Source organism: Triticum urartu, chromosome 7A (genome assembly GCF_056163025.1).
Source record: "Triticum urartu cultivar PI428250 chromosome 7A, HENAU_Tu73, whole genome shotgun sequence".
NCBI classification, from domain to species: domain Eukaryota; kingdom Viridiplantae; phylum Streptophyta; class Magnoliopsida; order Poales; family Poaceae; genus Triticum; species Triticum urartu.
The window spans coordinates 110,892,155-110,904,080 of NC_141879.1; the positions used below are offsets into that span (position 1 = coordinate 110,892,155).

The 11,926-nt window shown below is 47.7% G+C and overlaps 1 protein-coding gene and 1 pseudogene across 1 annotated transcript; both read left to right on the forward strand.

Moving 5' to 3' along the window:
* The first annotated feature begins 298 nt into the window (after positions 1-298).
* Positions 299-2,421, forward strand: LOC125518957 (L-type lectin-domain containing receptor kinase IX.1-like; annotated as a pseudogene).
* Positions 2,422-9,407: 6,986 nt separating this feature from the next.
* Positions 9,408-11,303, forward strand: LOC125525567 (replication protein A 32 kDa subunit B-like). The gene is made up of 9 exons (XM_087537117.1): positions 9,408-9,543; positions 9,626-9,739; positions 9,806-9,903; positions 10,010-10,051; positions 10,163-10,240; positions 10,319-10,481; positions 10,569-10,645; positions 10,746-10,814; positions 10,959-11,303. The coding sequence occupies exons 1-9, from the start codon at positions 9,502-9,504 to the stop codon at positions 11,038-11,040; spliced, it is 765 nt and encodes a 254-aa protein (XP_087393243.1). The 5' UTR covers positions 9,408-9,501; the 3' UTR covers positions 11,041-11,303.
* Positions 11,304-11,926: the final 623 nt, after the last annotated feature.

Genomic DNA, 11,926 nt, shown 5'->3' on the forward strand with positions numbered 1-11,926 from the left:
ATGTCATGGCTTACACTAGCAAAGCAACCAGCAGGCAGCATTGGTGCATCCGTCACCGGAATAGCTGCATGCATGCATTCCTCACAGAACGAATACTAAACGCGCATTGTAGTGTCCTCCTACGGCTTGCTTGTTGATTTCTTTCTTAATTTGATCCAAATTCTCTTCTTAGAAGGAAGTAGTATAAATAAAAGACTCGACTGTCAATGCCAGCACCAATTCCAAAGCCTGGCGCTCACTGAATTTCGATGTCATGGCAATGGACAAGCTAGAAGAAACACACTCTGGCCAGCCAGCCATGGCTCCGCGCCGCTTCTTGCTCCTGGCCGTGGCCGCCTCGCTCGGCGCAGCTAGTGCTGCCGCCTCTGTTGACTACACACCGTATGTCCGGGCTTCCGTCTGCTCGGACAGCAACTACACCGACGGCAGCCCGTACGAGGTCCAGCTCGACAACCTTCTCCACGACCTCCGGGACGGCACAATTGGGAATGGCGGCTTCTTCCAGACCGACAAAGGCCACTGGCCAACCCATGTATACGGCCAGGCCATGTGCTACGTCGACTGCGACTGGTCAATGTGTGAGCTCTGCCTGCAGGTGGCGCCGTCCTACGTGATGACCAAAGGATGCCCGAACAACAAAAGGGGCGCCATCATGTACGACTGCTGCTACCAACGCTACTCAGACGAGCAATTCTTCGACCACGGCGACTTCTTCGAACATGGGATGAGCGCACAAGGTGGGAGCAACGGCGACGACGCGGTCTCCATGAACCAGACGATGTGGGAGCTGGTGACCGGGCTCATAGCGGAGGCTGCGGGGTCGCCGCGGCGGATCGCCAACGGGAGCCAGACGTACGTGGACTCGAGAGGTAACTCCCAGGTGATGTACGGCCTGGTGCAGTGCGCCCTAGGCTTTTCGCCGAGCGAGTGCACCAACTGTCTTAACACCACACTGGCGAGCATGCCCGGAACCGCCAGCACCGCTAAGTTCAGGAGGTACGGCTGCTACATCACCCACGCGCCCGATCCCATCGACGTCTCCACGCCTCGTCCGCAATCTGCAGGTAAGGTCCTTGTTCAAAATGTACGTTGTACGGTAATCTTCACAGACGCCTTCATGCATTTTCGTTGAGCTCTTTTCGTTTGTGCATTGATCAGGAGGTCCGCGCCGCCCAAACCGACGGCTCGTCGTGGCGGTGTGCGCCGCTTCGGGTTCCGTCTTCATGTTGATCTGCATCAGCATCTCGGTACGGCTCCTTTTGCGCCGTCTAGAGAGAAGAACTCATTCTCCCAGGGTAGCGTCTAACGAAGCCGATGAGGCCATGGAACACGAGTTCAGGCAAGGGACCGGGCCCAGGCGATTCTGCTACAGCGAGCTGGCAGCTGCCACGGACAACTTCTCGGACGCCAAGAAGCTCGGAGAAGGCGGGTTCGGCCCAGTGTACAGAGGGTTCCTGAAGGACCTGAGGATGGAGGTGGCTATCAAGAGAGTGTCCAAGGGCTCTAGGCAAGGGAGGAAGGAGTACGCCTCCGAGGTGAGGGTAATAAGCCGGCTTCGGCACCGCAACCTCGTGCAGATCATTGGCTGGTGCCACGCCGGCCGCGAGCTCCTCCTGGTCTATGAGCTAATGCAAAATGGCAGCCTCGATCTTCACCTTTACAGTGCGGACAATGTACTATGGTGGCCAGTCAGGTCAGGTGACCTTCTTCCTGATGGTATAATTGTTCGAAGTATAGTGTAAAAAACGTTTTTATATTTTGGGATGGAGGGAGTAGTACTTAATGGTTATTATGGTTCAGGCATAGGATCGTGCTGGGGATCGGCTCTGCGCTTCTCTACCTGCACCAAGACTGGGAGCAGTGCGTCCTGCACAGGGACATCAAGACGAGCAATGTGATGCTGGACGCGTCGTTCAACACCAAGCTCGGCGACTTCGGGCTCGCCAGGCTCGTCGACCACGACAGAGGGGCGCACACGACGGAGCTCGCCGGCACGCTGGGGTACATGGACCCCGAGTGCACCATCACCGGCAGAGCCAGCACCGAGTCGGATGTCTACAGCTTCGGTGTCGTCTTGCTCGAGATCGCGTGCGGACGGCTCGACCAGACGGCACGCTCATCCACCTGGCACAGCGGGTGTCAGAGCTGCATGGGCAAGGGAGGATACTTGACGCGGCCGACCCACGGCTGGATGGCAACTTCGATCTCCAAGAGATGGAGTGCGTGCTGGTAGTCGGCCTCTGGTGCGCGTGCCATGATCAGAGCCTAAGGCCGTCCATAAGGCAGGCCGTCAATGTGCTACGACTGGAGGCGCCGCTCCCCGAGAGGATGCCGCCGGTTGGCCAAGCGGCCGGCCCTCTTCTCATGCCGGACTCCGATAGTACGGGTCACAGCTCCAGCTCCACTCAGCAGCTAATATGATGGATGTTACTGTGTGCTCGGTTGCATTTGCAATCACACGCTCGCTTCAGTTTGGGCAGTTTGGATGTTGTACAAAAGAAAGGACAGAGCCACGGAGACGGCAGACTTGTGTTAACCCGCACAAGCATCTGTCTTTCCTTTTTTGTAGTACAGACATCTTTGAGTCATCGTTCGTTCCCCCCGAGCAACCTCCGGAACACAAACAAGATGAGCGTGGTTTTCATTGGTCCGGATCAGACAAAACAACAGGGGTCAAGTGCAAGGTCAATTTAGATTTGGTTTGTCGTCCTTTTGAGCAGGGAGGACTCGACGTGCTCAACACTACTAAATTCACAAGAGGGATCTGCCTAAGATGGCCTTGGTTCGAGTGAACGGAACGCTCAAAGATGTGGGTTAGTTTGGGCAACCCATGTGACGAACATAATCTTAACCTCTTCTATGCTTCAACAACTGTCACATTGGGAATGGTGCGAAGACGCCATTTTTTGGATGCGCCATGGATCAATAACCGGAAGACAAGGACATTGTGCCCATCATTTTTGAGGCACCATCGAAGAAAAGTTGGAAAATAAAGGAGGCTCTTTCCGATGAGGCTTGGGTGTCCAAGGTCAAGTTGTCAGCGAACTTCACCTTCAAGCACATTCACCAATTTGTGACCCTCTCGACAACCATCCATGGCTTTCAACTTGACGCTCATGCCGAGGCCGAGATTGGAAGCACAGAGACGATGGGCATTAATCCGCAGTTTCCGCTTACGCGGCCCAATTCATGGGCACCTTCTACTCCCCCATGGAGCATGCAGTGTGGAAATCTTGGGCCCTTCTGAAAGTAAAATTATTCGTTTGGTTGGCCACTCAAGATAGGCTTTGGACTGTGGATAGGTTGGCCGAGCGTGGCTGACCGAATTGTGGGCTTTGCCCTATGTGCAAGCGAGAGCAAGAATACAGGGCGCATATTTTCTTCAAGTGTCACTTCACTAAACCGCTTTGGATCTTGGTTAAGGATTGACTTCATTTAGTGAGCATCGACACCAACAATTGGCATCTCGAGAGGTCCGTCAAGGACTGGTAGGTCAAGTAGTCGAACTCTTCCAACCTCGATAGGAAGGCAATGACTTCCATCACCACGCTTGTGTGTTGGACTATTTGGAACGAAAGAAATGCACAGGTTTTTCACAACAAGAGTGCACCGCCGCTGATTTTGATATGCGCCTTAAAAGTTGAAGCTTGGCTGTGCGTGATCGCGGGCGCAAAGAAATTAGGTGCCATCTTATCAGGATAGTAATCCCATTGTTTGTTGGGTCTTGTAACTTTGAAGTGTTATCTCTTGCTTAGAGCATCTACAAACCAAGCCCATATATCCTCCTCAAATGTTCGGGCGGCCTACCCAATCACTATGCAGATAAAAAAAACCACCCAACCGGACATGTCATACACAGCCAAAATGTCTGGACTAACCGACACCCCCATACCAAACCCATATGTGGGACGGATATAGGGACGCCCGGATGCTCCGCCACATCGGACCCGACAGGCCAGGCCCATCCCTAATCGACTTCAGATTGACCAAGTCCAGCAAATCGACTGCACCCCTCGCGCGTTTATCCTCCATTTCCCGCGTCTACGCCGCTTCCCTCCTCCACCCTTGCTTCACCTTTGCACTGCCGCACCTGTCTGCCATCGTACATGTTACCGCCGAGCACCTTGTCCGCCACCATCGGCATGTATGATGCCTTGGCGCAATTTGTGGGGCTCCCAGACATAGCTACGGTTGCAAGACAGAGAATGCCACCTGAAGGGAGCGCCGCCAGAAGCAGCACGAGCGTGAAGGTACGAGGAAGGTAGTAGTGGAGAGAGTTGGTGCGGAGATGGCCGCTGAAGATATGGACTTGGGTGCGTCAGGTCTGGTGACTCAATCAATCTATCTGTCATTGCCGCAAGAAGGAAGAACTCATCGACAAAGCCCGACTCTATTTTGGCCTCCTAGTGACCGGGCATCTTAGATAGCTTTACGAAAGACACTTACGATGTAGTACACCAGGGGTGGCCTCTCCAAGGGGAGCCTGGCAGCAGGTTTACCACGAGGCCCATAAGGCCCACCAAGGACCTAGCGACATGAAGCAGGAGCCCGGAGGATCGGATAGATTTCTGGATACCATCTTGCTCCCCAGTTTAAGATGATGGCGTCCAAGATTGGATCTAACTCTTGTAAAAACTCTAGCCTCCACCGTGCATATAAAGTGGAGACTACAGAGCTCTCAATACTATCTGCTCTTGTAGACCTAGACTCTCGGTAGCAAAGCACATCTCCCCATTGTAATCTCTCACACAAGATATCCCATCGTGAATACAAACACAAAGCAGGACATAGGGTGTTACTCCTCACCAGAGGCGCTAACCTGGATAAACTGTGCGCGCGGTCTTTGTTCTGGTACTTGCGGGCGTGTTCGCCACCCTACTGAGGGTACTGACGAGTTTCCGCTCCTTCAGTTGGCGCGCCAGGCACGGGCTACGCTGGTCGTAGAACGAACCCATACTGGAGAATTATACATGCCCGATGACTTCGTGCTGAGCCAGACCTTCATATTCTACTCTTTTGAGCTCGAGGTTGATGATCAGGAACTGCTCTACGACGTGATGCCCCTCCCTCCATCAACTATATCCGCTTCGGGAACATCGAGTTCCTGTTATTTGATGAGCATGGCGACACCACGGCCACCAGTGGCGAAAAGAGTAGCGTCGATCTCGACCGATCTTAGGGTGTCTGGACCTTCATCAACCCGCCAGCCCGCGTGAACAGGAAGAAGGTTGCTCTTCTATTGAACCCTTCAATGGAGAAAGTAGCAACTCCGGCAGCTCTGGAAACATATGAGGGCCTCTTCCTCTACCACACCACTATCGCATAGAGGAGACATCATGACCGGTCGCATCAACCCCCTACATCCCCAATATGTTCGATGAAATGACGCAAAGGTAAAAAAACTTTCTCCGAATTTTTCATTCTTTGTCATGTGATTCTACATTACGCAATTATGATGCGATGTGCATGTATGTTTTTTAAATTTGGTATATGTAGTGTGGATGATCAAACTTTTTTGAAGTTCACAAATGTTGCATCTCAATATTTTACATCTCAAGAATATGAAAAACAAGATGACCCCCTTCTTGACATGGATGATGAGAATTTTCTTGATGCAACTCCAAAGGAAGAAGTGGAAACTACAGTACCAAAGAGGATAAATTGTTATGTGAAGCATGGAACAAAGTGAATCTTGATCCAGTCATCGGTGTTGAGCAACCAATGTCAACGTATTGGCACTATATCCATGAGTACTTCAATGCACACAACACTAGTGCTTTCAATCAAAAGCAAGCTTCGATCTGACATCGATGGTCAACTACATCATCAGATTGTCAAAAGTGGGCGGCTAGCTTGGCACAGCTTCAATGTATGAACCAAAGTGGTATAAATGTCCAAGATAAGGTGATTGCTTCTTCAAATTCAACAATTATTTCTTCATCTCTTGTATTCCCAACTTCTTATCTCACTTGTGGTATGTAGGTGAAGATGCTCAAGAACTGTAGAAGGGGCGACGAAAAAAGGCACAAAAAAGGAAGGCAAACCCATTCACTTTGCACAGTCGTTATTCATACCTTGAAAATGAGGAGAAGTGGAAGAACTACGAGTAAAACAAAGTTCCTCACAAGAAGGAAAAATCGATTGGAGATGCAACACAAGTTGGTCATGATGATGCATCAAGTGGCATGGAAAAAGAATACCCACTCCCAACTCGGTTGCTCCTAAGAAGAGGCATTAGCACAAGATCTATGTGCAACTGATGAGAAATATTGGGACCAATAACATTGAACTTTTTTTTGTTAAAGAGAACAAGCAACCACACATGGTGTAAGATGAGTACCAATCTAATACTAGCTACATCAAATTGGTGACTGGCTACTCAGTAGCGGTATTGAGGATAAAGAAAAGGATTATGTAATATCTTACTAAAAAGAGTAGCAGTACTTGGTATCGAAACAATTAAATACTAGTGATTTGTGCGTGCTTTGCACGTGAGGTATTAGTGCACCACAACAAGCCACAATATTTACATATGCATAATGAAAAATGCAGAGTTGTTCCTGATGATAGCTGAATTAATTTTAAGAAAGTAATTGTACCCACATAGTGCAGTGTACATGATACATTAAATGTATGGACCTTAAGAACAAAATTTCATGAGCATGCATAGTTAGTCCAGGATGCCCCATAAAAATAGCTAGTGTTCTGATATTTGGTAGAAACTATCTGAATGCTACATAGAATTCAAGAAGTGGTTGATAACAAGTCTTTCACCTTGGAAAAAGAAATTCACAAGGTAATCTCATAAATGACAACACTTGTATGCAAGAGGAAGAAAAACTACTAGAGCAAAAGAATGCATGAAGAGTCTAGGATAGAGGAGTGTCCGGACAGAAGTAGAAGGGGCAACTACACCCCATATTATAATGTGTTTACATCAGATTTTTTATTCATTCGTTGGAAACTTCTAGATACTAGTACACATGTCACAATCTAATGAATGAATAGGAAATTGAACGATCATCAATGTTGGGATTTGCCACCTCTCTGCCATCGGATCTAGTTCATTCAACGATCCATATTCAAAATTATTCCTACATTATATAGGAGTATAGATATCTGATGTCACACGGAGAATAAAAAGGCGGGGTTGCATTACTTAGATATTATAATCATGGTGGGATAAGACAAACTTTTTTATAGGTTTTCTTGAGCCGTTTGGGGGCATTTTTTTAATCAAGCCCTCTCCAAACAAATTCCTTCACAAAGTGATCGAAGGCTGCCCCCCCCCCTCCAAGTTTCAACATAGGTCTACTATTAGTGCAGTTTGATACCGCCGTTGTGTATTTCCAAGACAACATCCTATACATGTGAGTGACCCAACACATACAAGTTGTCGTGCCGGAAATATGACGAAGCTGTGTCGTGGCGAGCGCCTACCAGATCAACTTGCAGCCACCTCTTTGGTTTCATGTTTCCATTTTCAGGAGGGAGTGGGAGTATCCCATGCTTGCCAACAATCTTTGATCCTTCATCGGCTTTGAGGAGCATGTTTTGTTGGCTGGACCTTGAGTCCTTGTAGCCCGTTGCAGCGGTCGTGTCGAACAGCACCGCCACGCTCGCAAGGACAGGCACGTGCACATGGGGAGGGACCGAGTGGACGACAAGTGCTCGTGAGGAAATTAAAGCTGGTGAAAGCTGGTCTTACCTCCTGCGTCGGCCGCTCTAGGCGTGGAGATGGACGGAACTCATGAACTGCAACATCGCCTAGTTTGGCTTGGGCCCTATTTGTTTGTGCTTTTGCTTCTTCTTTTGCAGTTTTTTCACTTTGATTAAAAAGCCATAAAAGCTTCTAAATAGATGTTTTAGAGCTTTTATGGCTTTTGAAGCAAAATATTGGTATATTGATTCATCAGAAGTCATAAAAGCTCAAATAAATTATAGCTTTTTGTCAAAGTAGAAAAGCTGCAAAAGCAGAAGCAAAGTCCAAACAAACAGAGCCTTAAGCACCTATCAGATTCTCGCAACAATCTTCTTCAAATTCTTCTCTGCCCAGACCTGTGCATATATATATATATATATATATATATATATATATATATATATATATATATATGTGTGTGTGTGTGTGTGTGTGTGTGTGTGTGTGTGTGTGTGTGTGTGTTGCTATTCATCACCCAGGGTGCAGAATAAGTTATTCTTCACCCGAGGTAATCTTACGATCGCTTCATAAACAAATTACGTTTGGAATACAAATAGTTACATTCATATTGATTCACTACATAAAATTTGGTATAAGAAAACAAAAAAATAGGTTATAAGACCAAAAACATTGCATTTTTATGTATGTTTTTACGTTCGTAACTTTACATAACATAAAATATTTTTTACGGCGAGTATATTTTTTACATTCTCTTTTTACGTATGAAATAGGATAAAATTTACGAAACCTAAAAATACGGTGCATTGACGTAAAAATAGAGAGGGGGTGAAGAATAACTATTCCCCACCTAGGGTAACGAATAGCGTGACCCTATATATATATATATATATATATATATATATATATATGAAGAGGATTTTCTATCATAGCTTGCCCTAGAAATAGCTATCAGTACCGTTGGCTGTGCTATGTGATTCGTACTACCTGTGTGCTGTAGTACTGTTTGAAGCCCATGTGCTCTGAGATTTAGCTTTGTTGGCAGGCCGGTTCTGGCTACTTTATGCCTAATTGGCTGAAGAAAAGCCTGTCTGGGCGCGTGCGTACGAAAGGGTGGCCACCAGTAGCATTGTGTATATCAGGTTCCAACTACTGGGCAACACTTCATGCAGGTTGTTATGTGTACGGCGCGCCGTTACGTCCCGTTTTTCTCGCACGTGACGCCCACCACAAGACGGGCGCAGGTTCGGTCTGAAATACGTGACGGGTCCATGCATATGCCCGGAAGGAACCTATGTGAGCGACATGTTGAACCTGCTAGCTGCTACACTATGTATACGTACACATGAGTGTCTTCTCGCGTGCAGCACGTCCACGTCGCTCGCATGTTGCGCAACACATGTGGTCTGCCATCATACGGCTCATGTGATATAGTCTTGTTGGTTTGAAAAAGTCGTACGTGTGTGTAATGGAGCTGTACTTGTCACACGCCTGTACGTATCAGTCCTGCTGTGGCTTCAGTTTCATGAGATTGGGTTGGTCTTTGAATGCATGTACACAGTTTCACGACCTGCCGTAGTAATGCATGCCCATTTAGGCTGGTGAGCGAGCACTTAAGACGCGTGCGTACAGGCCTGTGCGAGTGTCAGTTGACTCGTCCGGTGACGCAATTAAAAGCCATCTGTAAACTTTGTTCGTATAATATGCTCTCACGACCTCCCCTGTCGAGCGGTGCAGCCATCATACTAGTTCCGCGCGTACGGAAGTATGAGCCGGGATCCTTCAGGCTTCATGGTGCCGAGCGCGCACGGCGCCGGTGTTGATCCCCTCCTCCGGGCTGAATGGATCCCGGACGGCAACGGAGGCGGCATTCGAGGTGGAAGGTAAGCTTTCATCCATGCCCTCCCCGGCGCTCCGGCCGACGTACATTAAGCTCTTGTGTTTTGACGCCACTTCTCCGCTAAGGATGCACCGCCGGACACCTTGATTTCATGCACCGCGAAGCAGATAAAAGACATGGGCACAGGGATCATTGACGCGTCGAACTATCTCACTGCAACGGGCGTGGAGGTGACTACGGTGAGTATTGAATCCTATATCACCAAAGGTAACTAGACATATGTCTAACTCTTTCGCTAATTGCAGGTCAGGCTGCTAGGAAAAATGGTGAATAAGCAAGTGTCTGATAACTCCGTCTTCTTCACCCTGGCCGACGGGATGGGTTGCGTCAAGGCACGCGTCTGGTGAGTGTGTACAGCAAGAACAGCTTGTCCCCCCTCCCCCGCCCCCACCCAGTTCACCCATGTCTGGCACTTTGTTAGCCTGACCAACATATCTGCCTCTTTTCAGGTTCGAGAACGGCATCGATGTCATGTGTTCAGCGAGCATTAGGTAACCAAAACAGCGAGTGTGATTGTGGGTTAATTCTCTATGGATCCAAAAACATGCAGATTGATTAAGTTTGTGGATGTCATTGTTCGTGCCTTTCTATCAAACCAAAAGTGATGGCGTGTACGTCAAATTAACCGGTCGCTTGCGTGCCGAGCTCGGCGTGCCCGTAGTTGCAGCCTATTCATTGAGGTTAGCATGACTTGTAAGTTGTTATGGTAGTGCTATCATATTGAAACCATGTGTTCGTGATTATTAACCCCGCTTCAGTGTGGTAACAAATTTCAACGATATCACTCATCATTTCCTGGACTGCATCTATGTTCATCTGATGATGCGAAGCGACCATGCTAAACGCGTCGTGCACTCTCTTGCTCTCGCCCCATTTGCCGCATCCGCACCGCTGGCTAGCACTGCACGCCGTGTCCCAGAGGTTGATTAAAATCAGATCAAATCATGTAGTGTGTGTAGAGTCCAGAGTAGCAGGTTGCTCACCATTCTTTTTTGTGATCCATGCCAGCGTCGTCTGAGTGTGAAGGCCGAGGAAGAAAATCTCACTGATATGATAATGGGATTTCTGGACCAGCCGGGGATCAGGTACGAAATCATCACAAAACGGCATGTGTTAAATCACATAAGAAACAGACATTTTCAGTGTTCTGAATTTTTTTATTTTTTTGCAATGGCTATTTATCAGCGCACTCGAGCATGGAGTTAGTGTGAACCTGGTGGTGGAACGTCTTGGTATACCAGAATCAGAAGCAAGGTGAGTTTAGTCCGGCATGTTATATTGTGTGCTAATTTTATCACACTGCCTAGCTGACAAAACAATAGTAGTTGTGTGCATTCTTATTGATACTTCTAAAATCACTTGGCAAATGACGACAACCGTGCATTCTTATCGATATAGATCGACGCTCGACAAGCTTGCTGATCTTGGATGCGTGTTCCAGACAACTGACGATGACCACTTCAAATCTTGTGCTGAATAGTATGTCATTCAGTTGTACAATGCTGTCATTCTGAATCGTCGGTTTGAACCAGTTCAAGAAGGCATTGCCCGAATACCTTGTCTTTCTATTAATACATCAGGCATGACCCTACAAATGGACTATGCTTCAGACACGACGGCTTAATTTAGTTTAGATAGAAAAGATACACATCAAGTTCACTCGCCGGCCTCTTTTAGTTCACACGAGGGTTAAGTCTGAGTGCTTGAATGCCGTCAAAAACACTAGTAACTAAGGTGGTGAGGTCAACATCCATACAGGTGTTGAATAAATTCAGTACAAAAAAACTAGCCGATGTTCATGAAAAGTACTGAAACTCTACTCCTTTTGGCACCGATCGAAAGGCTTCGGCGGCTGGATGGGGTTGTCTTTCATACCAAGCACTTCAAACAGCAGGATCATCCTTGTATTGTCAATGTCGCCACCGATCTGCAGAAATACCGAGTAAACATGTGTTAACCCCCCTACACCTTTATTATTATCACCTCTCCAATTCCTTACTCACCGAAGACAATTCGCGTTGCATTTTAGTCCCCATCCATTGCCTTGCAAAGTGCAAAGCGAATATCCCACTCGATTCCCTGATTAATACACAAAATGACATATGTTGTCATCCGGTAATCTCAGTGAACAGAGTATTCTGTAAACAAGTATTGTCATCTTACCTCTTGCATACCCAAGGTCCTATGACATTCCTAGGGAACCAGTTGTACCAGCCTGCTGTCTTTGGCTTCCAGCCGTCGAAGTAAGCATCAATGCATTTGATTATGGCAGCCAAAAGCTCGTCCGCCAACCGGCCATGCTCCCCTTGTAGCTCATCCATTGGCTTGTCGCCATTGCTCATCATCGGGTCCAGTATTGTAGTTCG

Coding starts and splice junctions, on each gene's coding strand:
- LOC125525567 (XM_087537117.1), top strand. CDS start 9,502: ATGGATCCCGGACGGCAACGGAGGCGGCATTCGAGGTGGAAG. Junction 9,544..9,625: donor GGCGGCATTCGAGGTGGAAG/GTAAGCTTTCAT, acceptor TTCTCCGCTAAG/GATGCACCGCCGGACACCTT. Junction 10,482..10,568: donor CTGCACGCCGTGTCCCAGAG/GTTGATTAAAAT, acceptor GATCCATGCCAG/CGTCGTCTGAGTGTGAAGGC.